Source organism: Echinops telfairi, unplaced genomic scaffold (genome assembly GCF_000313985.2).
Source record: "Echinops telfairi isolate 266 unplaced genomic scaffold, ASM31398v2 ScPeMD7_31;HRSCAF=116, whole genome shotgun sequence".
Taxonomy (NCBI): domain Eukaryota; kingdom Metazoa; phylum Chordata; class Mammalia; order Afrosoricida; family Tenrecidae; genus Echinops; species Echinops telfairi.
Window position 1 is genome coordinate 59,133,230 of NW_022103928.1, and position 27,323 is coordinate 59,160,552.

The following is a 27,323-nucleotide window of genomic DNA, read 5'->3' on the forward strand; positions in this document are numbered from 1 at the left end:
ATGACAAAATACCAATTTATAAACTATCAAGGGCTCATGAGGGAGGGGGGAGCGGGGAGGGAGGGGAAAAATGAGTACCTGGTGTCGGGGGTTTAAGTGGAGAGGGAGTGTTTTGAGAATGATGTACAATGCGCTTTACACAATTGATGTGTGTGTGGATTGCGATAACAGTTGTATGAGCCCCTAAGAAAATGTTTAAAAAAAAGAGATGTAAGAGCCCCCCGCCCCCCAAAAATAATAATTATGCTCATCGTGGACATTTTTAACATTCCTTTTTCAAAAACAGACTGAGCAGACCAAGATGTGTTAAGAATTTAGAAAATATGAGTGAGTGAGTGATAGAATCACTGTTTGATAGCTTGTATGTATGCAAATGAACAATCTATGCGCACAGTTCTACACACAAAAGCAATCCACACATTGCTTTCAAGCACACGTTTATTATCTACAAACATTGACCACCTACTGACTGCAAAGCACAGCTCGGCCACAGCAAAATGCAAGAAAGTCAGAAGTGCGATCAATAGCAAAGCAGAGTCCCCAAACACGTATATTTAGAATATTTTAAACCCACTTCTAAATAATCGATGGGTCACAAAGAAGTCATAGTTGCAATCACACAACAGAGCGGGTTGTCTGTGTAAATAAGCATGTTAAAATGCACACAGGATTATTTATAGGAAAGATTCTTCCTGAGCAAACTGGGGCTGATCCTTCTCTAGCAGCATATTTCCATTCAAAATGTTGACATTTATAGAAAAAGATGGGAAACCATTTTGCTTCGTCCGTGCACTTGGGGAGATTGCCCCAGTGCCCTCTGTCTGTGTGTTTCTAATCCGATGGTTTCGTGACATCTCAGCTGAGTCCGTATGCCATTCATTTGCTCGTTATTAAGCATTGTTGTGGCAACTTTCTAGCAACAGACAGTCCAGTGTTGGTCAGACTTTCTGCTCCACTACCGCACAGAGCAGTCCTGTTTTCATTCTGGTCAGGTGGCTATCAAAAGAACACCCCTCAAAGACAGCTAGAGTGCCCCGCATCTTACCAGCGTGAATCGCTGGGCTCTATCACTAGCTAAACACCTAGACTACTGTCCTATCGGAATTTAAGTGGGGAAGGAGAATTCTTAGTGCAAGCCAGGAAAATAGTCAGTTCTACCAGTAACTCAAACGAATTGGAGGCCCAGGCCGATGTGAGGCAGGAGGAAGGAAGGAATTAGCATTTCAGTGTCTACTGTGTATAATAATACGCGCTTGCAGAGTCTTTCGCCTGACTTGTGTAATGGGAATGATAACTAACCTAATTAAGAGAGATGGATAGGATGATTTCAGTTTCTGAATATACTACCCAAAAATGCCTATTTTACTTAAAATCGTGTTTTTTTCTCTCGTGGGTATTTTTTAAATGTACAAATATTTTTACAGATCATCTACCCTGGTAAAGAGTGGTTTTGCATATGGTCACATGAAGGAAAATCCATTTTCATTTCTCTTTTGACTCCATTTTAAGATCACACATGTTGGCACTCTTAGCCAAATGAAGGACAGACAGACTTCCTTCAGCATGTTTCATGATAATCGCTTTCATTCTATTTTGGTTGGCTAGATGTATGTTGCCTCTCCAAGACCTCAATTATATAACCTGGGATTTCCACATTGTTTTTGACAGAAAAGTAGAGCAAAAATAAGTTATGCAGACCAAATTTGAAACACATGATAGGGAATTGAGAGGCCTTAGTGATGAAAAAGTTGTCTGAGTTAGTGGTAATCAAGTCTTGAAATAGATTTCTTCTTAAACAAGCAAACAGTTCAAAGCATTTGGCTCTGTGTCACTGTTTTTTCAAGCTTGAAAAGATTATATTGCTCCTTCCCTCTGCTACAGTATATTTACAGCTGTGCCGTGAGACCATGCCCTACACATCCAACTCCGATTCCAATCTCCACTTGCCCTCTCCATTAAGCAGCCTCCGTGAGGCTCTGCCTTCGGTGACTTCAGAAAGCAAGACTTTGTGGACTCAGGGAAAATAACAAGGTTTTGACATCCTAGGCTACTGCAGCAGATGTTCTTTTAATGCTACTCAGTAGGACAGAGTTGCTTGAATCTTCTAATGCCATTGTGGCAGCGGCGGCGGCAATGGTGGTGGTGGTAGTGGTGGTGGTGGTGGTGCGTCCTCCTCCGGTCGATTCCAACTCAGAACGACCCTATAGGACCAGGACCGAGTAGGCTTTCAAGGCAATAGTCTTAAATGCAGCAGGTGGCCAGGCCTTTTCTTCCACAGCTCAGGGGTGGGTGTGAGCCGGGGACCTTGCGTGAGCAGTTCAGCACTTAAACACTGCACTATCACGACTCCATTTCAAATGCTACCAAGGCAGATTAGATCCAATTCTGGTGTTAGTATCTGCTGGTCAATGCCTGTGCACATGAACGTTGGGCACTGAATGAAGAAAGCCAAGGAAAAATCGATGTGTCTGAATCATGGTACTGGTGAAGAATATTGAACGTACCAAAGGACTGCCGAAAAGGAAGAAAGGAGGAAAAAAATCTGTCTTGAAGGAAGTACAGCCCAAATGCTCCTTCGAGGTGAGGATGATGAGACTGTGTCCGGAGTGGCCAGTCCTCGGAGAAAGACATCATGCTTGGTAAAGTAGTGGTTCATGGACAAAGAGCCAGGTCCTTGGCAAGATGGATAGGCGCAGTGACTGCAGCCAGGGGCTCGGACGTAAGGACAATGGTGGGGATGGTGCAAGCCAGGCATGACACAGGGCCACTATGAGTTGAGACCAATTCAGTGTCACCTAAGGACAGCATTCAATGTCTGAAAGGTTCTTAAGATTTTGCTCTCGTTGTTGGATGACGGGGTTTATGTGGATTTGATGAAAGCTATGGTCCTTGTACCCACACACACACACACACACACAACCTTAAAAGTTTTACTGTAATTTCAATGGATTCCTGAACCCATCCATTTGGCCCCGGGCCTTAGTTAAAGGATTTTTACTTTAAAGAATCTGAGAATACAACCCCTAAATGTGATAGTTAGGTTTTGTGTCAACTTGGCTGGGCAAGAGTCTCAGTGGTTTGGCAATAATGATACAGTGATTCCTATGATATGACCCAACACAATGTAATCACCTCCTTAGTGGGCTCTGTGTGGAGCTGCCAATCAGCTATAATACACTTACTCAGATCACAACCAAATGCAATTAGCTTAAAGGGAGTTTCCTTGGGGGTGTGGCCTGTTTCCAATATAAGTTGATGCTGTGAGAAAGCTTGCTTATTTTTTACTCCATCTGGATCCCGAATCTGGCTCACTGACCTCCACATTTTTGGACTCAGTGCATGCCATCTGCCTGCCAATCCAGGATGCCATCAGAGGCCTGCCATCTGAACTACCCAGCTTAAATCCATTCACCTCCACAGTCAGAAGCTTGAGCTGCTGACTGACCTTGAACTCATTCACTTCTACAGCCACCAGCCTATTCTATTCCTCCTGATCTTGAGTTCAGCAATCCTTCTAGTCTCACAATTGACTCAGGATTTGAATAGTCCCTGGACTTGGGCTTTCCTGCTTCTACAACTGTGTGAACCATAGTCTTGATGAAAATCCTTATATTTAAGCTTCACTGGTTTGGCTTCCCTGCAGACCCCCTGCCTAAGGAACTGAAGGAAAAAAAGATGTAGAGTAGTTTTTCCTCTGATTTCTAGAATGCCATATCCTGTTATTAGGCATTTGACGTGCATATGGAGCATCCATTTTGGCTAATTTAAAAAATGTTCATGAGAACTTTTCAAGAAGAAAAACATACTAGCATATAAAGTTTACGATCTTTTTACCAAAGAATTTACATCAAGCTCAAACACGAATTGCCAAAGCATTAGCTCAGGTTCCAATCCAAATGGTCAGTTTGTTTATTTTTCATCTTTAGTCTACTAGATAAGAAAGTTCTAGTTCACGGTAACAGGTCACCGCAACTGGCAGAAAATAGCTTGTGGGTCTTGCTGGGGGGTAGTTTCTGGATATTTGAGTGAGACTATGGGTACATTTCCAACTGAAAACGACTTTCAGCATTCTAGCAACACAGATCAAGGAGCGCACTGCTCTACAGCCTGGACACTTCAAGTCTTGGAATTAGGGCAAATGGTGTCCATTATTTGGTTGCATTTGGCTCCGGAAAGCATTCCCTAACCTCTGGTACAGGATATGTATGTGGTTTTATAATATGCCCAACATGATGTCATTATTATTCTTTATAAAGAAGGAAGAAGCCTGAGTGTTTGATATCTGAAAAGAGTCCTACACACAATAATAGAGCTTTGGGGACTTCAGTTTGATTTTCTTAAGAAATCCTCATCTCTTATCTCGAACATTTAAAATTATTATGTTTATTCTATGGGGAAAGAATCAGCCTATTCACAAAACTACATATACTGCCAATTCATACTCCTTTAGCAAGCCATTTCCGATTATGGAACTGGTCTTGCATTTGATGAACTATGTCAGGCTGGTTGTCTGACAAAACCAAACCAGTGGCACTCATATATGTATCAGAATGAACTCGGGATCAAGAACTAATTTCATTTCAAGAAGGCATCCCAGCCCAGTCTAGTGCAAGTTCTTGGGCCCAATGCTCACTGTGATCCTCATCCAGTTCACAGAAATGTAGGCCAATGATGCAGAAAGGGGAAGCGGGGAGCAGGGAAACCAGAGGCTGGTGGGTGCAGAATCGCTTGGCTCCAAGGTCAGTGGGAACTCAGAGGTGGCCTTCCACAGCCAGCAGCCCCCATGTGGTCGCTCCGAGAGGCAGACACAGAGTCCCAGCAAGCAGGAAGGTGACGGAGATGGAAAGGGAATCTCTCTTCGGGGTCAGCCTCTTATACAAAAAGCCATACTCCCAAGGAGGTGTCATCAGACTGTGACTTGATTGACAGATTGGACGGCACCCCTACTTCTACTCCGATATCAAGTTCACATAATACCCAGCTGCCACGTGTACATATGGACCACCTGGTTTTTTCAGTGAAATAAAATATATGACACAACATCGCTCATTGAAGTGAAGACCTTCCCTCTAACTTTGAGTCTGTGAAAAAAGCTGAAAAGCTGTACATTTTGCTCAGTTTTTCACACAGCAAATGGATTTCAACTCATGACCTCACCGCTGGCTCCGTGTGGTTCAGTTCCCTTTTTCACTGAAAACCCCAGTCAAGAACCGGAGGCGCATTACTGGCCGCTGCTTCAGCTAAGACACAGATAGCGCTGTGAGTCAAAAAAACTGCAGCACTTGACACAAGAGCTGGGTTTCTTTCCATCCTGAAAGCTTCCCAGCTAGTAACAAGACTGCCCCCAACTCTTCTCAAGGACGCATGCTCCTTGTTTCTCCGGTCAACGTCATTCTTTCTGGGTCTGCCATTCTTCTCGAGTGCCTGCATGTTCCCAAATGGCTAACCAAGTCCGTGAGGCAAAGGAAAGGGGAGAACACAACCTTTGGGAAGCACACCCCCCTTTTCCACACATCCCACTGAATGGAACGTGATCCTGCAGGCTCACCCAGCTGCAAGAGACCCTGGGGAAATGTTGCCTTTGTTTTAAGTGCCCGGTCAAAAGAATCAAATGCTTTCCAAGAAGAGGAGACGAGGTATAAGGTGACCAGATTTTAACATTGGTAAAGCGGGACACCATTGATAAAACTCATATCTTGGCGAAACTCATATGTGGCTAACATGGCAGCCGAAAACTGTATACCCTAGCTTGTAGTGCATTCTTTCCAAAAATTGGGACTTTTAAAAAATGCTGTGGGACATAGGACAAATTGTTAAAAATCAGGACTGTCCCACCAAAAGCGGGATGTCTGGTCACCTTAGACTAGGTGTAGAGGACAATTAGTGCCAACCAAAGTCACCCACTGCCCCCTGCAAACCAAACAATAAAAGCTTTGACTTTACATTATGTGTATATTTTTTCAATTACAATTTTGTGTCATCTACCGGGTTTCTGCTCCATTGGAGTGGATTCGTGTTGTTGTTGTTGTTGTTGTTCTCTGTTGCTGTCAAGCCAGTCTCAGCTCATGGCAGCTCTGTGGACAACATGACAAAACGCTGCCTGGTCCCGTGTCATCTCCGTGAATGCCGGTCTGCTTGAGTCCATCGGTGTGGCCATTGTATCAATCCATCTTCTCGAATGTTCCTTCATTCTCATGGACCTTCTGCTTTTTTGTTGTTGCAATTGGTCTTGCCGAATGACATGTCTAAAATAAACTAGCCGGAGTCTCACAACCTTCACATGTCAGGAGCATTCTAGCTGTCTTCCTTCTAAAACCGATTCGTTAGCCCTTCTGGATGGCCATGGCATATCCAATAATCTCCACCAACACCACAGTTCAAGTGCATCACTTCTTCTGTTTGTCTTCTCTGCTGCCTCGCTCTTTTTGCACACTCATCTTTTCCTGTCTTCATCAGGAATCAAAACAATGCACTAAACAGACAAATAAAAATGGCCTTGAATGGGCCCTTTCAGTGAAAATCAGAATCAAAATTAATTGGACATATTCCTTGAAGAGATTAATATGAAGCATATAAATAATTTAACCTCAATGTAAAGCAAAAATCAGCTATCCTGCATATACAGTTAGAGAGCTTTCTATACGTCCATCTCAATTTAGAAACTCATTGGCTCTCTTGGCAGGAACATCCACAGGTAGGCTGACTTCCAGTACTAATTGTCCAGGGGCCATGTTTGGAGAATATATTTGGGCATCAGCAATTTTTTTTATTATTGCAAACAATAAAAATTCACTCAGGTTAAGTTAAAAAGAAAAACAGAGGAGTTTGTTACAATAGCATGGAGATGGCTAATAGGAAAGACCAGAGAACCCGGAATGTAGTTCTCAGGAAGGTCAAAAGTCAGGGCAGGGCAGTCCTGGAGTCCCGACAGAGTCCCTTCAGGCCAGCCTCGCTGTCTTCTGTTCTCAGGCACTGTGCTCGCGATTCAAACTCCCAGAAGGGCGGCGCTACAGTTTAACTTGCCTTTGTCTTAAGGCCACATGCACTGATGACAAGGTAGCTCGCCAAAAGAAGATGGAAAGACTATTGGGCAGGAACAGTTATGCCCAAATAAGAGAACGTAGCATGTGTCATACCAAAGAGTTGAAGGCTCTTCCTTTGGAAGAGAGATTAAGTGTATTCTGTGTTACCTTATAAGAGAAAACCAATGTCATTGGAAGTTGTGCGAAAATAGACGCTGGCCAACTATCACCATTATCCTACTGAACATGGAATGGTACTGGGTACTTTTCTGCATGATGTTCCCCAACCCATCCAATAACCTCAAGAGCAGGTGATCATTCATAGCCCTGTTTTAACTCCCTAATTTAAAGATTGTGCAACTAAATTTAGTGAAGAATGGAACCGGATGTTGAACCCAGATCTCTGAATCTGGAGCTGGGATTCTTATCCACTGAGCCAGACAACCATGAGAGGTAACCGGACAGAAGCTCCCCCTCTTGTTGGAAGTAGAATGATAGTCACCATTTTCCAAATTTGTAGTCTTTTTTTAATCTTTGATTTCTAGAGCCACTGTGCATTTTTGTTGTTGTTTTAGTCCAGGTTAGTATAGTATTGGAGTATGCGGAGAATTTACTCTTAAAGAGTCTTCATCCATTAAAAGCTTTAAAGGTTAAGAGATTGTCAAACCCCATGCTGTACCAGGTAAGTCAGAGGGTAATTTCGGATTAAAAGGAAAAAGCCGGGAAAGTTGGCACCATATTTAACTTAGGTACATCCCTATCTGTGTTGGGATAAAGGGCCCTCAAGTCAGAGGTGTAACTTTTCCATATTTGATAACCATTCTGCTCCACGCCTTGTAACCACAGGAGTAACTGAGCGCTAACTTGTGAGAAGCCTCTTAGAAGTCTGTGGGAAGCATTCAGCACCAGCGCCTATAGAGTGGGGTCATTCCATGGAGTGTGGCCACTGTCGGCCCAGGCTGTACATCAGGGCACCTGGGAAAGTTATTACATAATATCTCAGCCTGGGCCTCCTTCCCAGAGACACTAATTCAGTTGGCCTTGGGTGGGGCCCGAGCCTGCGTATTTTTAGAAAGCTTCCCTACTGCTTCTAATAAGCAGCCAGGGTCGAGAACCACTGCCTAAGAACTATACAATATAATTAGGAAATTGCATTTCAAACTAATAATGAAACCCCACTTTTCTATTAAGGAACCAGCCAGAACTATTTTTAAATCAGATGCACATCAAACTCAGTCTCTGGCTCTTATTCTTCCAGCTCTGATGGTATTAATAAATCCATTGCTTGAAAGCATGAGACTCTTTTTAAATTCACTTATTAAAATCAATTATTCAGGTCATTCCTGAGATGTTGCAAAATTTGACCAAATCGTGTTTATGCCTTTTTTTCTAGATTCCTGTGCTTTCATATGCTTTGTAGTATTTTTTCCCCCAAATTGTTGTGTGTCGATGGGAGGTTGGTTATAAATGAAAATTTAGTCCGTGTGCTATTATCTGCTGCTCCATCACAGTCACAAACCCACATTAAGTGTTTACTGTTCATGCGTCTCGGGTGAGTTGAGTGTTGGCTTAGCTGATCTTGGCCGGTTCACACAAGTGAGGTCGGTTGGCTGTTATCTCATGCAGGTGACTAGGAGTAGCCATTGTTGTCCTTGTGAAGTCAAGCAGGTTCCAACTCACAGCCATCCTGTGTACCACACACCACCACCCCGTCCTGAGCCATCCTCACAATTGTTCTTAGTTCGAGCCCGCTGTCGCAGCCGCTGCGCCAATCCATCCTGTGTGCTACCTCTCTACTGCACCAAGCATGACGCCTTACTGGTCTCTTCCTACAGCGTGTCCAAAGTATGTGAGACGGCGTTGGTGGTTCTTTTGACAGCCCACGGACCTTTCAATATTTGGCACCAGCACCACATTTCAAGTGACTAGAATGGCTTCATTTCACCCAACATGTCTCACAACCTCACATTTGACCCAACACGTCGCAGAGTCTCCCATGGAGCCAGGTAACTTAAACATGTTCTCATGTCAATGGCCATGGCGCCAGAGAGCAAGACACAACTCGAGTCCCTCGCGGGCCTCTGGTGGTGTTAGGTCAGCTCACACTCGTTTCCCAGAGCAAGTCATTATGCGACCGGATGGGCCACTCACGGCACCCATTTGAAGTGTGAGGTCGAAAGTCAAAGAGCTCAGGAGAAATGACGTCATCTTTGAAATCCTGTAACCGTTGAAAGAAAGCAGTCCCGTAACCTCAACCTCCAAATTGGCGTCCAAGCCTTAGAGAAAGCCGGTGATCTGGTGAAATGAAATGGTGGGGAGTCTTTTTAAATTGTAGAATTGTTAAAACGGAGATGGGAAACCAAATAGGGAGATAGCACCGCTTTCCAAGCGACGGCACGCTGGAGAAGGTGAAGGAGAGAACTGGTTCCCACGCTCTACTGCCCCTCTTCCACCTAGAGTGAGACTGGTGAATGAAGTCAACTCTCGTTCAACTCGACCTTTGAGGAAGTGGAAAGAAAGAATATGTATGACAGTGAGTATGTGTTATGCCAATTAGTGAAGCTATCAGCGAGATGATTCAAATCAACAAAATTTTCAGGGAACGCGTTGGAGACAACTACGGAGAAGTGCATTAGTTGGGTAACAACTTGCTACATCTTTAAGTTCTAAATCACTTGAAAATTAACCTTAGATGCAATTTTATTACATCTCATAGACTCTATTTCACTTATTTTAATTAGTAAAGCACCCACTTGTCTGTCGGTTGGTCACCCTGTGGTAGCTTGCATGCTAGGGTGATTGGAAAAGCTGGGCCACCCGTATTTCAAATACCAGAGGGATCTGGTGTCGCAGGGTCCCTCTGAAGGAGAGCTGACCTCATGCACCTAACAATAACAAGAATCCCTAAAATGCTATGAAGATAAGAGTCTAGCACCTGCCTAACACATACCACTTCTTTATCAACAGTTCTCTTGGCTTCTTCCATCTTAGTTATTGTTCATTTAAGTAAAGTGTACTGATTGGGGGAAAAAAGTCCAAATTAAAATGATTCCTAGACTTTTCACATCACAAAATTGATTCTGGCTCTCGCTCTGAATCATCCCACCAACTGCCAGTGCATTGATTCCGGCTCATAGCAACCCTGTAGGTCAGCGTAGAACTGCCCCTGTGGGTCTCCAAGGTGGACATCATTAAGGGAGCAGCAAGCTCCAGAGCAGCTGGTGGTTTCGAACTGCTAACTTTTGGGTTAGTAGCCAGACATGTAACCCATTACACCACCATGGCTCCTATCTGAAAGACCAGAATATAGTGTTCTGACATTGAAAAAAAAATCTTCATACTGACTACATACTACTTAGTGAAATTACCACATTTTTGAGCTTTGGAATATCTTTGAGGTGTTTCTAAATAAATCTTAAATTAGTCTCTCATTAAATCAGATTAATCATAGAAATAAAAGAAAGGCCTATTTACTGCAAAAGACACAAAAATTACTTGTCGTGGGATTTTTAAATCTGGAATAGATTGGTAAAGTAAATAAGAAATTATAAAATATGCATGGATTTTTCATGTTTAGCTATCATATTTTTCAACCCAAAAGAATACTTTTTCATAAATGTGTTTATGTGTGTGTGTGTGTGTGTGTGTGTGTGTGTGTGTGGTATTAGAATACCCATAATATTTCTTAGACAGGAACAGTTTTGTACTTAAAGGAAACCTTCAGGTCATTTTATTTACTCCTTCAATTTAGAGCTTGGGAAAGTAATCTTCAAGTAAATTGAAATGATTTCCCCCAAACCATGCAGCTCTGTAACTGTCATGCTGGCAACATCTAAAGGGATCTTTCCCAAAGTGGGAGATCTCATCCCCCGGGGGCAAGGATTTCTACTCCCAAAAGAGCTACAGTCTCAGAAACCCGCAGGGCAGCTCTGTTCTGCCCTACCGGGTTGTTAAGAGTTGGAATTGACCCAGTGGCAGTGAATTTTTTAAATGTGCATTACTTTTAGTAACAGCTTTGTTGAAATATGTAGAGCGGTTTTCATCATCATCATTTGTGTTTTTTTTAACGTAAGAACTGCATGAGATAACAAGCTGAAAGCACCCCAGCTGGAAATGTGAGTTCAAACCACAACGAGCTCTCACACAAACCCATTGGAATTAAAGTGCCTAGAGAAAAAGAAGAAAAAAAGACTTGCCTTACCAAGCTTTGGCAAGGGCATTTAGGACATGACATGGTACGGCCACTTTGGAAAGAGTCGGTCACTTCCTTAGAGATTAAGCACACACACGCAGAACCCAGCCTTCTCAGTCCTAGTCTTTATCCCAGAGAAAACAAAGCATGCTTCTATCCAAAGATGTGTACACAAATGCTAATAGCAGCTTTTCTGTAATAGCCCCAAATGGGAAACACGATAACATAGATGCATCTCAAAACAAGTATCCTGATTAAAAGAAGCCAAACAAAAGTGCTTAGTATATGCTTCCATTTATTTAAAAGCTAGAAAATGCAAGCTAACCTTCAATGAGAAAACACTGGGATGGCAGAAGTTTAGGGGGGGGTGTTGGAAACGTTCATTATCTTGATTGTGGGGGTGGTTTCACGGTTGTACACACATGTCAAAATGTATTAAAATTTGCATTTAAACTATGCAATATGTTGTACATCAATTATGCCGTAGTACAACTATTGAAAATAAATGGCCTAGCTGAGGTCAACTTCAGAGAAAAATCTATCAAGTTTTTCTCTACTTGCTCGATCAAACTGATGCCACAAATGTCTTTCTACTTGGCTACCAGCTGAAAGGTTGGAGGTTTGAACCCACCAGAATGGACTCTCTGACGCAAAAGGTCAGTGATGTCACTTGGCCGGGTGGGAAGCGTGTGTGCAGGGGTACAAACATCACCCCCTGCCGTTGTCAGAGAAATGACACCAGAGTGACCCAGGGTGTAGCAAAGTGGGTAGGCTGGCAGTGTAGGGACTGTCAAGAGAGTAACATTGCCCAATGCTGTCCTGCCTCACCACTCCCTGTCCTTTGTCACAAGGCATCTGAGTGCCAGGGGGCAGACTCTTGAAATCCCCACTGGGCAAAGAGGAGGTCTCTACCTTGGCCAATTTGAGAGGGGAGGGCCCGCAGATTGGCGAGAGCCCTGCAGCACAGCTCTTGGCTTAGAGAGGGCCCACCTAATCTACCCAGCAAATTGGGTGACACACTCCCTCGTGATACCACTGTAAAATATCACAACCCGGAAACCCCTATGGAGCAGGTCTGCTCTACACAGAGGTTGCCACGAGTCGGCGCTGATGCAACAAGATCACAAAGATTGACTATACCACCGATTGACTGCCAAATTGAGCCAGCCGTTGAGTCTCAGGAGAAATACAACTAGAATACTTCTGAGGACACGTCTTCAGGAAGACCAATTTCTTTAAAAAAAAGACATCATGGTTCGTAAAGCAGAAAATGAAGGCAACCTTTGATGAGAAGAAATGACGCAATAGTCACAACAGAAGAACCTCAGGCAAGCCTACCCACAAGGTCAGGCAACGTGTCCTTCTGCGCGGTACCAGGCCCAGGGGGCTCAGGCCAACCCAACAGCAGCCGACAGCCACACCGCATACCGAGACGTTCACAGACGCAGCGGAACAAGACGCCGAGAGCATGGCTGTGCCTGCGCATCAGTTAAAGCCAGCGCCGTGATGCCACCTCTGCTCTTTCTAACAAGCATTGCTACAACTCTAAGAATACAGAGATGTGCTGCATGTTTTGATTTTGTGATAGAAAAGGCAAGGATCCAGTCAGAAGTGTATAATTAAACCAGGCCGTCGGAGCCCAGATTAGAATAGTACACTTGGGATACAGTTTGGTATAGATGGCTCAAAGACTTTAAAGCCATGATATCCTTTAGTCATGTAATTATAATTCTGACATGTTAACCTAAGAAAGAGGTCGAAAAAAGGAGAGTTTTACAATAATGGCTCTTCCAAGCATCATTTATGAAACTTAAAAATAGACCCAAGCCTAATGTCCCAAATTAGGAGAGAGCTATTAAACAAATTATGTTCCATTTTGTTCAGTGAGTTATTACGTAGTCATTAAATAAATAATTTATCATTGTATTTGGAGAATCACCTGAAGACATTGTCAAAAAGAGTATAAACAAAAGGCAAAAATCTCCCTCCTCCTAAAAGGAGTGAAATGAACAAATACAGGTGAAAGCTGAAAGAAAATAAAACAACCCTAAAAAGGAAGAGCCAACTTCTTCTCATAACACTTAGCAAGTGACCAGCAGGGTAGTAGATGCCCAGTAGCATTTGGGTGAGTACCTTACCCCATCACCAGGCAGTGGGCAGGTGAGGAAGGGAAACGAAGGCGAGCAGATTAAATCCTGAATGTTCCCCTAGTGCTCATCTTCTTGTTTATCTGGACTCAGTTCAAACACGCAGGAGGCTAGAACAGTAAATAACGGGGCAGAGAATGCTAACCAAGGAAGACGTACATCTATGCTGCATTGAAGACCTTAGCAAGGTTCCAGGAGTTGACCGATGACAACTGAAATGTTTCATCAAACTGATGCCATCCTGGAAGCACTCACTTATCGACGCCAAGAAATTTGGAAGCTAGCTACCTGGTCAACCAACTGATTTGCGCCTCTTCCAAAGACAAGTGACTCAACGTGATGTAGAAATTATTAGACAACATAATTAATATCAAATGCAAGGGAAATCTTGCTGAAGAACATTCAAAAACATATGCAACGGTGCATGGGCAAGCAGCTTCCAGACTGCATTCAGGAAAGGATGTGGAACAAGGGGTATCATTGCTGCTTTCAGGCGGAGCTTGGTGGAAAAAAGAGAAGACCAGACGATGCAAAATCATGCAATTTTGCAAAGACTGAAGTGTGCGGATCATACCAAAATATGGAGAACATTCTTAAGAACAGGAAGTCCAGGAAGCGTAAGGACATTTAATGTGGAACCTGTACATAGACCAGACAATCACTCAAACAGAACAAGGGATGATGAGTGGTTTAAAGTCAAGAAAGGTGTGCATCGGCATTGTATCTTTTCGCCATACTTATTCATAGCCTATCTGCTGAGCAAATACTCCAAGAAGCTGGACCGAAGGAAGGAGAGTGTGGCACCAGCATTGGAGGAAGGCTGATCAACAACCTGCAATACGCAGATAACACAACTTCCTTGCTGAAGGTGAAAACGGCTTGAGACACTTGCTGATGAAGATCAAAAACGGCAGCACTGTGTGTTTTTCTGGTTTGGGGCTATGAACCCAGGACTGATGAACCTAGAGAGACAACAGGTGGAATCAAGGTTCTTGGGGGGGTCTGGTAGGGGGAGGTGGGGAAGTAAGGGGGAGCTGATGTCAAGGAGTTCAAGAAGGAATAAAATGTTTTGAAACTGATTGTGGTAGCAATTGTACATTACTGTTTGACATGACTGAACTACAGAATGGTATGATATATCTGTATCAGCGCCCAATAAAATGGGTTTGGGGGGGGGGTGAAAACCGCAGCCTTTCATATAGATTGCAACTCAATGTAAAACAAAACATAAATCTTCACAAGTAGGTCAACAGACAATAATACTATGATCAATGGAGAAAAAAATTAAAGTTTTCAAGGATTTCATTTTAATTGGATCTACAGTCAATGTCCATGGAAGCAAAGGTTAAGAAATCAAAAGACGTATTGCATTGGGCGAGTCTGCTGCAAAAGACCATTTCTAAACTGTAAAAGAGGAAGGATGTTACTTTGAAGATTAAGGTACCCTGGATGCAGGCCATGGTCCCCTCATATGCACGTGGAAGGTGGGCAATGTGAGGGAAGACCACAAAAGGGTTGAGACGTGGGAATGATGGTGCTGGCAAAGACTATCGAAAGGATCGTGCACTGTCAGAAGAACTAACCATCTGTCTGGGAGGAAGTACAGTTAGCATGCTCCTGAGCAGCAAGGATGACAAGGCTTTATCTCCCCCACCGTGGACAAGTCACCAGGAAAGACCGTCATGGCAACAACCCTCCGTGAACGCCCTCGACCCCCAAGGGAGGGACGGGAGGAAAGTGGTCACTAACCGGAGTGCACTGGTGAGTTGTGTACAGAAGGTCAAAGGCAGAAGCCTGCCTTGAACAGTTAAACTTGTCAGCAGATTCCCCCGAGGATGCATGCTGGACCTGATCCGGTTTCCAAAATCTTATGTATTGGGGGGTTATATTGTTTGGTTTGGTTTTTGATTGTATATATTAGGGGGTATCTCGGGAGTGTTATGTCATTGGGGGCCACCCTCTTGAAGTTGCGGTACATGTTTTTATCATTTGGGGGGTATGAATACCAGACAGATGAACCTAGAGCGTCAGCAGGTGGTATAGCACTTGTGGGGGAAAGGGGACCCAGAGGTGGTGGTGGGGTGAAGGGGTGATGACATAAGGGGTCCCTATAGAAAAAGAACATTTGGGAATGGCTTGTAATAGCAAATGTACAATTCTGCTGGGGCGATTGAACTTTGGGATGATTTGATATAGGTATTAGTCCCAATTAATAAATAAATAAAGATAAGTATTCTTTGAAGTTAAAGAAAGAAGAAGAATTAGAATTGGTGAGAAGGTTGAAGGAACGGGATGGGGATCCGCCATGGCCTGGGCGGATTAAAGCGGACCGCTGATGGCGCAGCGGGTAAGAGTGGCCCGGCTAACGAAAGGAAGGTCTGCAGTCAGAAGCCACCAACCGCTCAGAAGGAGAAGGTGCGGACCTCTGCTTCTTAGAAACCTGGGGGCCTTCCCCTCCGCCCTTCTGGCTTTCTGCGACTTACTTCCAGCAATGGGTTTGTACTTTGGTTGCTGCTGCTTTTCCTTGAAATGTATCCTAGTGCAGGGCTTGAAATTAAATTGTAGAAGGAAGAGCGGAATTTACTCACCAAATGCAACCGACCTCATCCTCTTACTGAGCCTCCCATCTGACCTCGGCATCCAAAAAGCAGCCAGACAGGGGGACTCAGCTCCGAACACTCTGCAGTCTCAGATAAATAAGGAGACTAGGTTGACTCACTGACATTCAGCTGAAATAGAAGCCTTGACAAAGCTTCCTAGAATATACATATATATATATATATATATGTACATTTAACAACTTGTAAGTATACTATATACAGTCAGTTAGCTATACTGCTGTGGCTTGCCTGTCGCTATGATATGATGCTGGAAGCTATGCCACCAGCATTTTACCACCCAAGGTGGAGAGGTTTCAGCAGAGCTTCTAGACTGAACAGAGCAGGGAGAAAGGCCCGGTCATCTGCTTCTAAAAATTAGCCAATAAAAATTATATGCATCACAATGGAATATTGTCTAACCCCTCACTTGAGCCTGACATTGAGAGGGATCATGCTTGGTGAGTGGGGACCAGGGAGAAAGAGGGAGGCCCTTGGTGAGACAAATTGGTACAAAACCATAGGAATGGGCTGTAACATGCCAGAGTTCAGAGGATGCCATAGGACCAGGCAACATCTCCTTCTCTGGTATGTAAGGATGCCATGAGTCAGAGTTGACTCAAAGGCAATTATCTATCAACTTTTATATCTACCTCTTGATCAGTCTATTGATGCCTATCTCTCTATCTCTCTCTGTCTATTTTGATATCACTGTGTATCTCTCTATCTCTGTCTACCTGCACCAAAAGCCAAGTACACTGCCAGCAAGTTCACAGTCTTAGAAACCCTATTCAGGGTCACTATGAGTCGCAATTGATTTGATGACAGGCTTTTGACATAGATAGACAGGTAGATAGATACATAGACATATTTACATATCTACATAAAGCAAAGTGCCAAAAGAACAAACAAATACGGCTTGGAAGAAGCACGATTCGAGTGCTCCTTAGAGGCAAGGATGGTGAGACTTCCTCTCACATACGTTGGACGTGTTGGCAGGAGAGACCAGTCCCTGGAGAAGAACATCGTGCTCGGTAAAGTGGAGGGCATCAAACAGAAGAAGGCCCTGGATGAAGTGGACTGACACCGTGCTCCAGACACAGGTTTCCACCTATGTCCGAGTGTGGGCATTGCGCGGTACCGGGCGGTGTTGCCGTCTGTAGTACATCGGGTCAGGATGATTCAGAACCGACTTGCTGGGACCCCACCATCACCACAGCACATACAGAAACCATAGAAAAGATCCAGGAACTGAAAAGGCGAACAATTCTTGGTCATAGCAAGTACAACACAAGCATTGGGAGAAAATCACATATCAACTTGAACTACCTGCTATAAAAAAAGCAAATCAGTGCTTACCTGATTTGTCTGAAGAACCATTTCCGGACAGTATGCCACAATAACAACAAAAATACACCCTCGTCTGCTCATAAGGGCACCAGTGCCAAGGAAGGCTTGCCCAGGTGAACCTCAAAACCTTGCCAGGAGAGCGGGCCGATAATTCTGTCCCCCTGGGAAAGCTGCCCTCTGCAGGGTTCTCACCTCCCCACTCCCACCCCCTGCTTTTCACGAACCCCTTTTATTTCCCTACAAAGAACCTGCCCGTCAGTGACTAATGGTCCTCAGGGGAGTTTTTGAGAGAGCCAACTACGTTCACAAGAAAAATCAGTAGTAAATTTAGAAGTATCTTTTTTGAGATATTTCAGAAATACAAAGTTGTCTAAAAGAAGGAAATGAGGTATAGGCAGCTGTGGGGGAAGATTCTTCTTTAAAAAAAGTTTTCTCTCTTTTCGGAGTCACTGTTGTTGTTGTCGTTAAGTGCCAGCCAGCCAGCTTCAAGCCACAGCGACCCAGTGCACAACAGAAGGGAGCGCTGCCCGTCCTGCCCCATCCTCACCTTGGTTCCCGCCCATTGATGCAGCGCATGGTGTCCGTCCTCACCTTGGTTCCCGCCCATTGATGCAGCGCATGGTGTCCGTCCGTCCGTCTCCTCAGGAGCCTTCTGCTTTGCTGCACCTTCACTTCACCAAACACTACGTCCTTCTCCAGCGACTGCTCTCTCCTGACGACACGTCCACAGTCGGTGAGACAAAGTCTCACCATCCTTGCCTCTAAGGAGCACTCTGGCTGTACTTCTTCCAAGACAGATTTTTGTTGTTGTTGTCACTTGAGCAGTCCATGGTACTTTCAATATTCGTCTCCAGCAGCACCATTCAAGTAGATTGATTCTTCTACGGTCTTCCTTATTCAGTGTCCGACTTCCCCATGCATATGATACAATGGAGGATACCATGGCTTGGGTCGGGAGCTCCTTAGTCCTCCAAGTACCATCCTTGCTTTTCAATCCTTTAAAGAGGTCTTGTGCAGCAGATTTACCTTATGCCATCCGAGTCCCCAGGTGGTTCCAACAATTGGTGCAATCGACTGCTAACTGGAGGTTCAAAACACACTGTCTCACAGTCATTACCAACTCATAACCACCCTAGAGCACAGGGCACGACCGCCCCTGTGGGTTTCTGAGACTGTAAATCTTCACAGCAGGGAAAACCTTAACTTTCTCCCACCCAGCAGCAGGTGATTTCGAACTGCTGACCCTGTGGTTTGCTGACAAACTGGTCAGCCACGATGCCACCAGAGCCCTTGCCGGGAGGTCTACTTCTGAAAAAGCAGCCACTGAAAACCCACGGAGCACAGTTCCACTCTCACACGCTGGGTGGTGTCCCCTCTCTCCTGACCCCTCGCCCCCCAAATGTAGTTCTCCTAAAACTCGCTTCTCTGCATACCAGTCTTCAGGGGTCCACCGAGCCCGCCCGCGGGGAAGAAGCGGGGGCTTCAGAAGGGTTTTCTCCCTTCCACGTTCATCAGAGCGAAACCGGCTGTGGCTGAAGGCAGCGGAGAGGCCTGTCCTGTGGGCCCAGGGTGCCCAGTGGCATTTCTTCGGGGCAGTTTGTGAAAACTATCCCAGCAAGCTTACACGTTGCTTCCAAGTTTTAAAGGGCCTGTTAACACCAGGCCACAGGAAAACATAATCCTCTGGAGGGTTTTGCCCCTCTCCGCGATGCGACTAACATCTGAAACTACTCAGCTCATGCCCAGTGAGGAACGCGGAGACAAGTGCACTGGTGAACAGGAAAGGATTCGACGTGGTCTGTAATCTGCAGCTCCAGTGCCTGAGTCCTTCCATTCCGGGTCGAATTCTGCGGCATCTTCCAGTCTTTTTTTTTTTTAAATAAAACTCAAGGCTGCATATTTTGATGTGAGCATCACTCTTACGGGCGGAGGGTCCTAAGTTTTTGAAGTGCTTTGAAAGCAATGCTTGCCTACTAATTGTAGAGCCACATGTTCTTTGTATATTAGCCCTTTGATGGTGGAAATATCTGGCAGGATTTGGACACTAGAAGTTTTGTTTATAGTTTTCCTGCCAGGTCTCATGGTCTAAAATCGGCAGCTTATCTTTCTTCTTTCTTTTCTTTTAGAGTAGAGGTTTCTCCTCCCTTTGGTCTCTGAATGCTCTTATGCCAAAACTTAATTTACTAGTTACTTCGAGAGAATGCTACTTAAAATCAATGCAAAAAGGTAGCGAGGTGTATAGTAGAAGCATCTTTAAGCTGAAGGCAGTAGACCTAATGCAGACTCTCTAAGTCAGACTTCAAGAAACCGCCGTCTTCTCTAAGCCTCATTTTTCTCATCTATGAAATGGGATTGGTCAGATTTATCTAAAGCAAGGTCTCTAAAACCTGATGAATGTATGGGAGATCTTTTTTTTTTTTTAAGTAATGCCCCCATAGTCACTCAGCAAACTCTTGGATTTAGTGCCATGAGAGTAGGTATAAACATAACCTACTTAGACCACTTCAATTTCAACTCGTGTGGTTGTCAGATTCCGCTGTGGGTTTCCACTCACAGCAACCCTGTGCACAACAGAAGAAGACATCCTCACACTGTTCCCATTCTTGAGACCATTGTTGCAGCCACTGTATCAATCCATCCCATTGAAGACCTTCCCCTCCTTTGCTGCCCCTGCATTTTGCCAAATATGATGTCCTTCTCCAGGGATGGATCTCTCCTGACAACATGTCCAAAGGGTGTAAGGTGAAGTCTTGTCATCCTTGCCTCTAAGGAGCAGTCTGGCCATACCTCTTCCAAGACAAGTGGGTTTGTCCTTTTAATATTCTTCTCCAGCACCACAATTCAAGTGCATCCATTCTTCTTTGGTCTTGATTCAACGGCTAACTTTCACATGCATAAGAAGCCATTGAAAATGCCATGGCTTGGGAAAGGTACACCTTAGTCCTCAAAGGAACATCCTTGCTTTTCAACACTTGAAAGAATTCTTGTGCTGCAGATTGACTTCATGCAACATGATCTTTTGATCTCTTGACTGCTGCTTCCATGAGCATCGACTAGGGGTCCACGCAAGACAAAAGCCTTGACAATTTCAACCTTTTCTCTGTTTATCATGATGTTGCCTCGATGGGTCCAGTTGTGAGGATTTGGGTCTTCTTGACATTGAGTTGTCATCCATACCGAAGGGCTATAATCCTTGATTTTTAGGAGCAAGTGCTTCAAATCCTCAAGTTCAGCAAGCAAAGTTGTATCATCTGCATATCCCAGGTCCTTAATAGCCTCCCCCCAATCTTGATGCCACAGGCTTCTTCCTTTAATCCAGCTTCGCGGATGATTTATTCAGGATAAAGAGTAAAGAAGTGTGGTGCGAGGATACAACCCTGCCACACTTCTTTCCTGATTTCAAACCTTGTTCTGTTGGCACAACTGCCTTTTGATCCATGTACAAGTTCCTCGTGAGCACAGTGAAGTGGTCCGGAATTCCCATTCTTCTCAAGGTGATCCATAGTTTTTTATGATCCACACAAACGCCTTGACCACGTGACCCACAACAACCCTATGAGACAGAGTAAAACTGTCCCATAGGACTTCAGGACTGTTGTCTTTATGGGAAAAGATGCCACGGCTTACTCTACATAGGGCCTCGTGGGCTCAACTAGGTCAGCACCCAAGTGCTTCGTCCCTGAGGCCCCAAACCCCCCACCATCACCTGGATTCCGACTCACAGCAATTTTCAAGGACACGGTGGAAATCGGCTTTGGGGTTTCTGAAACTAACTTTTCCCTCCTTCTAAAACACCATATTTGGGTGCACCAATACAGATTCCATAGTTCAATCCCATCGCACAGTATTTTACAATTGCTACTACCATCAGTTTCACACATTCTCTTCCTTCTTAGACTCCTTAACACAAGGTAAGCTCTGTTTTACCCCACCCCCACTCCACCCCTCCACCATCATACCCCCCAGAAATCCTTAGTCTACTTGGTGACTTTATAGGTTCATCAATCAGATACCAAAAAACAGACAAGCAGGTAACAAAAATTCAAGAGGTTCACCCCCAATGATAAAATACATCTGAGATAAACCTCAATTTGAACAAACAAAAAATATAGAAAAGGTTGAAAACCAGATCAGGCCCAGTGTGCATCAGAGGGGGGAAATCAAGGGACAAGGTGTTAACTGTTCGAGTCAGGTGTGTCATTTTGATCTCCTAGAGTCATCTCTCCAGTGCACTCTGCTTGGTGACCAGTTTCCTCCCGTCCCTCTGTTATGGACAGAGAGAAACCACCAGGGGCTGATTTCCTGTGTCGATCTCACAAATGTCTCTTGGGATTCCACTGTCATCCATGGCCTTCTGCAAACCAGAATCTCACGGTTTAGACTCTGATACTATTCCCTCCTTTAGCTCCGGATTATATGATTTACAATCCTTTGGTCACTGGTGTTGGTGTGCTTCTCCCCGGTGGACTTAGTTAAAATGTCACTTAGATGGCTGCTTGTTTGGAAACAAGCCTTTAAAACTCCAGATGCGATGTTATCTGATAGCCAGACACCATCTTATTTCTTCACCACATTTTGCCATAGCACCCAGTATCTTCTGTGTCCCCTTCCGGAGGGAGAGCATTGAGCAGGACCGTGATGGAAGAACTAATTGTTCTTACATTGGAGCTAGGATTTAGTGTGAGCCCAAAACCTATTCCTGAATCTATGGTTTGTTTTGTTTTAAATCTGTCTTTGGCTCTCTTTAAAGACCCCCTTATTAACTTACAGTAGAAAGTCTTATTGATCATCTCCCTGGGGCAATATGATCATCTGTTAATATTGTTATTGATTAGCCCCCGGTACTTAATTTTTTCAAGCACGGTTGAGAAAGGGATATCGGGCCAATGGAGGCTAACTCTGTATCGCAATTATTCATTTGTACAGAATCAATCCTTTCATGGCTGGACACTATTAACACAAACAGTGGGAGTTGGTTGTCAGGGAAAATTTACAATAATATTCACTAAAAAAAATGTTAGTCACGGATTTGCCGGAATAATATGTATCTTCATACCGCATGGAGGGCCACGCTTTGTGGGAGTAGAAAGCTCCTGTCGCTCCTGGAGGAGCTGGTGGTTTCCATTGGCTGACCTTGTGGCCCCCGGGTCCCCCGGGCTCCCTGTAAGTGAGCTCTTGAGGCAGGTGCTTCTTGTGAGGCATGCTGGTTAAGGGCTCTGCGGCTAACGGTAAGGTGGTCCTGCCAGGAGAAGACCTGGCCATCCACTTCTGTCAAGGCTGCAGCCCAGGAGACTGTGGGAGAGTCCCGCTTTGTCACACGGGGTGCCGTGCGTCGAAAACTGACGGACTGCACCTGGAACAACATACGGTGGTAAATCAAAGAGCGTTGCTACAAAATCATCAAAACCTTTATTAAGCAAAACTATCAAAATGTGAAACTGTTGTTTCTCAGCGTAGCCTCCATGTAGGTCTAGCTAGTCCTGAAGACAGTATTTCCGTCTCTCTAACCCTTCCCCCAAAGACCTCTGCACTCAATGTACATCACCGCAGAAGGGCAGATTTACATCCTCTTGGGACTCAAGTAATGTTCCTTTTAAATGTTCCTTGAAATTGGCACTGGAAACAAGTCAAAGTGACATGATTGGGGCCGGAGGGTGGATGGAGTAGGTTTCCCAATGAACGTTTCTTGGGATAGCCCCTGATTCCCTGAAAAGAAGTAAGCAGTTTGCCATAGAAAAAAAATTCTTAGAGCAAATTTGCTGGCCTTGTCCTCATCGATATTGTTTTCAGTGTTTTTAAATTTTTCCTCATGATAAGCCTCCATGATTGGCCTGCGGTCTTTCAAGAACATACTTCAAGACTGGCCCTTTGAAATCTGTCCCCCAAAGAGTCGCCCTAACTGTTGGAGCTGACGTCTCCTCTCCGCTTTGCATTTAGTATGTAACTTGGCCCAGCAGGTCCTTCAGAAGCCACGGTTTTTGTTTGTCTCTATCTCCTCTCCTCTGTCTCTTTTTTTTTCTCTTTTATTGTGAACCCTCCCCCCCCTTCCCCCGTCTCTTTCTTAAGACCCCCTAAGGGGACTAAGGCAAGTGTATCACAGAGATCCCCAAGATACATTTAAACATGTTTGGAATAAATCCGTGCATTTATGAAGTGGAACCCGAAGAGCAATACTTTGTTCTTCCCGTTGTACTTCTTATACGAATTGTATGATTCAGCTACTGCTAAAATGATGCTGCATAATCACTGGAAGGTGTGTCACTGGGATTCAAGTAGATGCTGTTGAAGCTCCATGCCTACCTAGTGGCATCCAAGGTTACAAGGGCATCCTTTCTTCATGGAGCATCACAGGAGGGTAGTGGCCCAGCCAGAACGTGTAGGCACACACAAAGCCTCATGTTGCATTCGTTAGCATTCACCCAAACCCAAACTAGTTCTTTAATGCTTCCTTGTCCCCAATATCATGATCCCAATTCTGCCTTGCAAATCTGGCTAGACCAGAGGATGTACATTGGTACAGATAGCAACTTGAAACACAGGGAACCCAGGATAGATGACTCCTTCAGGTCCAGCGGTGAGAGGGGCAAGGCCTGGAGAGTGAAGGGAATGCGGGGTAGAAGGGGGGAACCAATTACAAGTATAGCCTCCTCCCTGGGGAATGGACAGCAGAGAAGAGGGCGGAGGGAGATGTCAGACAGGATAACTTATGACAAATCTATAATAATTTATGGATTATGAAGGGTTCAGGAGGGAGGGGGAGGGGGAGGGAGAGGGAAAACGAACAAACGATATTGAGGGCTAAAGTAGAGAGCAAATGTTTTGAGATTGATGAGGGCAACAGGTGTACATAGGTGCTTGACTCAATGGATGTATGTATAGACTGTGATAAGAAATGTACGAGCCCTCAATAAAATAATTTTTTACAAAAACTGGAAACACAGGGAATCCAGGACAGAAGAACCCCTCAGGACCAGTGGTGAGAGTGGCGATCCCAGGAGGGTTTAGGGAAGGTGAAGGAGAAAGGGGGAACAGATTACAAGGATCTACTTATAACCTCCTCCCTGGGGGACGGACAGCAGAGAAGTGGGTGAAGGGAGACATCGAATGGTGTTAGATATGACAAAATAATAATAATTTATAAATTATCAAGGGTTCATCAGGGAGGGTGGAGTGGGGAGGGAGGGGAAAACTAAGGAGCTGATACCAAGGGCTCAAGGAGAAAGCAAATGTTTTGAGAATGATGATGGCAACAAATGTACAAATGTGCTTGACACAATGGATGGATGGATGGACTGTGACGAGTTGTACGAGCCCCCAATAAAATGATTTAATAACAAATAGAGGAAGGCCCGTGAGGAGAGGGATTGGTACAGTGGGTGCATTGATGGGCTCAGGCATAGGAACAACTGTGAGGATGCGCAGGACCATGTGGTGCTTCCTTCTGTTGTGTCCTCAGTTGCTGTGGGTTGGAGCTGACTTGATGGCACTTAACAAAACACTCTAACAGGAAGTACTAACAGTTCTCATTGAAAAAGTCTGAAGAATTGAGAACAATAGTTCACTCTACCACAGTTGCCCTTGTCGTGGTCATTGCCATTGGTAAGTGTCATTGAGTGAGTTCCAGCTCATTGCTACCCTATGGACAACAAATGGCAACGCCTATGGTCCTGCAACATCCTTCCCACTGTTCTTGTGCTTGAGCCCATTGTTTCGGCCACTGAGTCAGTCTGTCTCAGGGAGGGTCTCCCTCACTTGCCACTGACCCTCGACTTTACCCAGCATCCTCATTATGCAAAAGATTTTGGGCTGTACATTTCCAAACCAGACTTATTTGTTCTTCTTTTTGTTTTCAGGGGAGAGCGTGAACGAACGAAGTCCCCCACTCTCACAAATTATGCAGTCGAGCCTCCCACATTTGGGGAAACCGCAGGGGTCAGCACATCCGGAGTGCAATGGACAAGCCTCGCCTGGGAAAACCACCTTCGTGATCATGGTATCTCCCCTGCCAGGTAAGTATATCTTATTTGTTCTTCTACAAGTCCATAGTACGTTCGATATTTTTCACCAGCAGCACAATCCAATCACATCGATTCTTCTCTGGGCTTCTGTACACTCTCAGCTTGTGCGTACCTAGGAGGCCATTGAAAACACCATGGTTTGGGTCAGGCACATCTTAGTCCTTGAAGTGACACCTGTGCTCTGTAAGTCCTTTAAAAAGATCGTGTGCAGTAGATTTGCCCCATGTAGTCTGCCGTTTGATTTCGTGACTGCTGTTTCCACGAGGGTACATGGTGGATCCAAGTCAAATGTTGTGATTAGCTGCCATTGAATTGGTCCCCTTCCCTTGGCAACCTCATGCACTGTGGAATAAAGTGCTGATCCACCCCCCCACCCACCCCCACCTACCCCAACCCCCGCCAGCCTGACACCAGTCCCTGATTGGTTGCAGGTCTGTTTGTTGCCATTCGTAGGATTTCCATTGATGGATTTCTTTTGGAAGATGATTGCTAAACTTTTCCTCCTAGTCTAACTGACTCTAAAAGCTCTGCTGGAACCTGTCCAGCCTCATAGAAACTCATCATCCTTAAGGGACTTAAGTGACTGCACAAGAGGTGCATTGAACAGGAGTCAAATCGAGGTCCCTCATGGAAGGTGAACATTCTATCAAATTTACCACTCCTTTTTTAAAAAAATCATTTTATTGGGGGCTTGTACAATTCTTATCACAATCCATACATACATCCATTGTGTCAAGCACATTTGTACATTTGTTGCCATCATCATTCTCAAAGCATTTGCTTTCTACTTAAGCCCTTGGTATCAGCTCATTTTTCCCCTCCCTCCCTGCCACCCCCTCTCTCATGAACCCTTGATAATTTATAAATTATTATTATTCTGTCATACCCTGTCTGACGTCTCCCTTCACCTACTTTTCTGTTGTCTGTCCCTCCAGGGAGGAGGTTATAGGTAGATCCTTGTAATCCGTTCCCCCTTTCTACCCCACCTTCCCTCCACCCTCCTGGGATCACCACTGTCAACACTGGTTCTGAAGGGAGCATCTGTCCTAGATTCCTTGTGTTTCCAGTTCCTGTCTGTACCAGTGTACATCCTCTGGTCTAGCTGGATTTATAAGGAAGAATGGGATCGTGATAGTGGGGCGAGGAAACATTTAAGAAGTAGAGGAAAGTTGTATGTTTCATCGTTGCTACCCTGCAACCTGAGTGGCTCATCTCCTCCCCACAACCCTTCAGTAAGGGGCTGTCCAGTTGCCTAGAGATGGGCTTTCGGTCTCTATTCTGCACTCACCCTCATTTACAGTGATATGATTTTTTGTTCTTTGATGCCTGATACCTGGTCCCTTCTACACCTCGTGGTCACACAGGCTGGTGTGTTTCTTCCATGTGGGCTTTGATGCCTCTGAGCTAGATGGCTGCTTGTTTACCTGCAAGCCTTTAAGACCCCACACACTATATCTTTTGTTAGCCGGGCACCATCAGCTTTCTTCACCACATTTGCTTATGCACCCATTTGTCTTCAGCGGTCCTTCTTACAGTGTTCCTTAGATCATCATTCTTCACTTTGCTCCCAGATGTGGTCTATTTCCCCTTGTCCCCAAACCACATCACAAGTCTCCTCCAACCTGCCATCAGACTCAAAGTTCAGGATGGTGTGCTCTACAATCAGGCCAGGTGTGGCTCTTCTTGAGCCTAAGGTTTTGTGCAGGTGAAAGTCATTACTGTGTGCCACTCAGTCTTTCAGAGATCTAGAGAAAAGATGGAGCGACTACAACATTGAGTTGGATGTGGTCCTGAGGTTTTGTCTTAATGAGGTGGATGTTTTGGGTTTTGCCATCTCCCTGAATCTAGAGGGTCTTGCAAATGCATGGCGTTTTCAAAACTATGTTTTTTCAATTGGGAAGGAGAAACAGTTTTGTCTGTCAACATTACAGCTTCTGGACTTTCTGGGTTCTCTCCGGGCAATCCTAAGTTTGCTCCCAAACCACCAATTCTTTTCT

At 44.7% G+C, this 27,323-nt stretch overlaps 1 protein-coding gene and 1 non-coding gene across 2 annotated transcripts in view; one reads left to right on the forward strand and one right to left on the reverse strand.

Annotated features, from left to right (window-relative positions):
- Positions 1-25,233, forward strand: part of LOC123521655 (outer dynein arm-docking complex subunit 2-like) — a 120,834-nt gene extending 95,601 nt beyond the window's left edge. The window contains exon 3 of the mRNA XM_045289983.1: positions 25,162-25,233. Coding sequence (XP_045145918.1) covers positions 25,162-25,173 — 12 coding nt within the window. The 3' untranslated portion in view covers positions 25,174-25,233. The remainder of the gene's footprint in view (positions 1-25,161) is intronic.
- Positions 25,159-25,325, reverse strand: LOC115869611. Its single transcript, XR_004046279.1, has one exon. It is a non-coding gene; the product is annotated as a U1 spliceosomal RNA (small nuclear RNA).
- Positions 25,326-27,323: the final 1,998 nt, after the last annotated feature.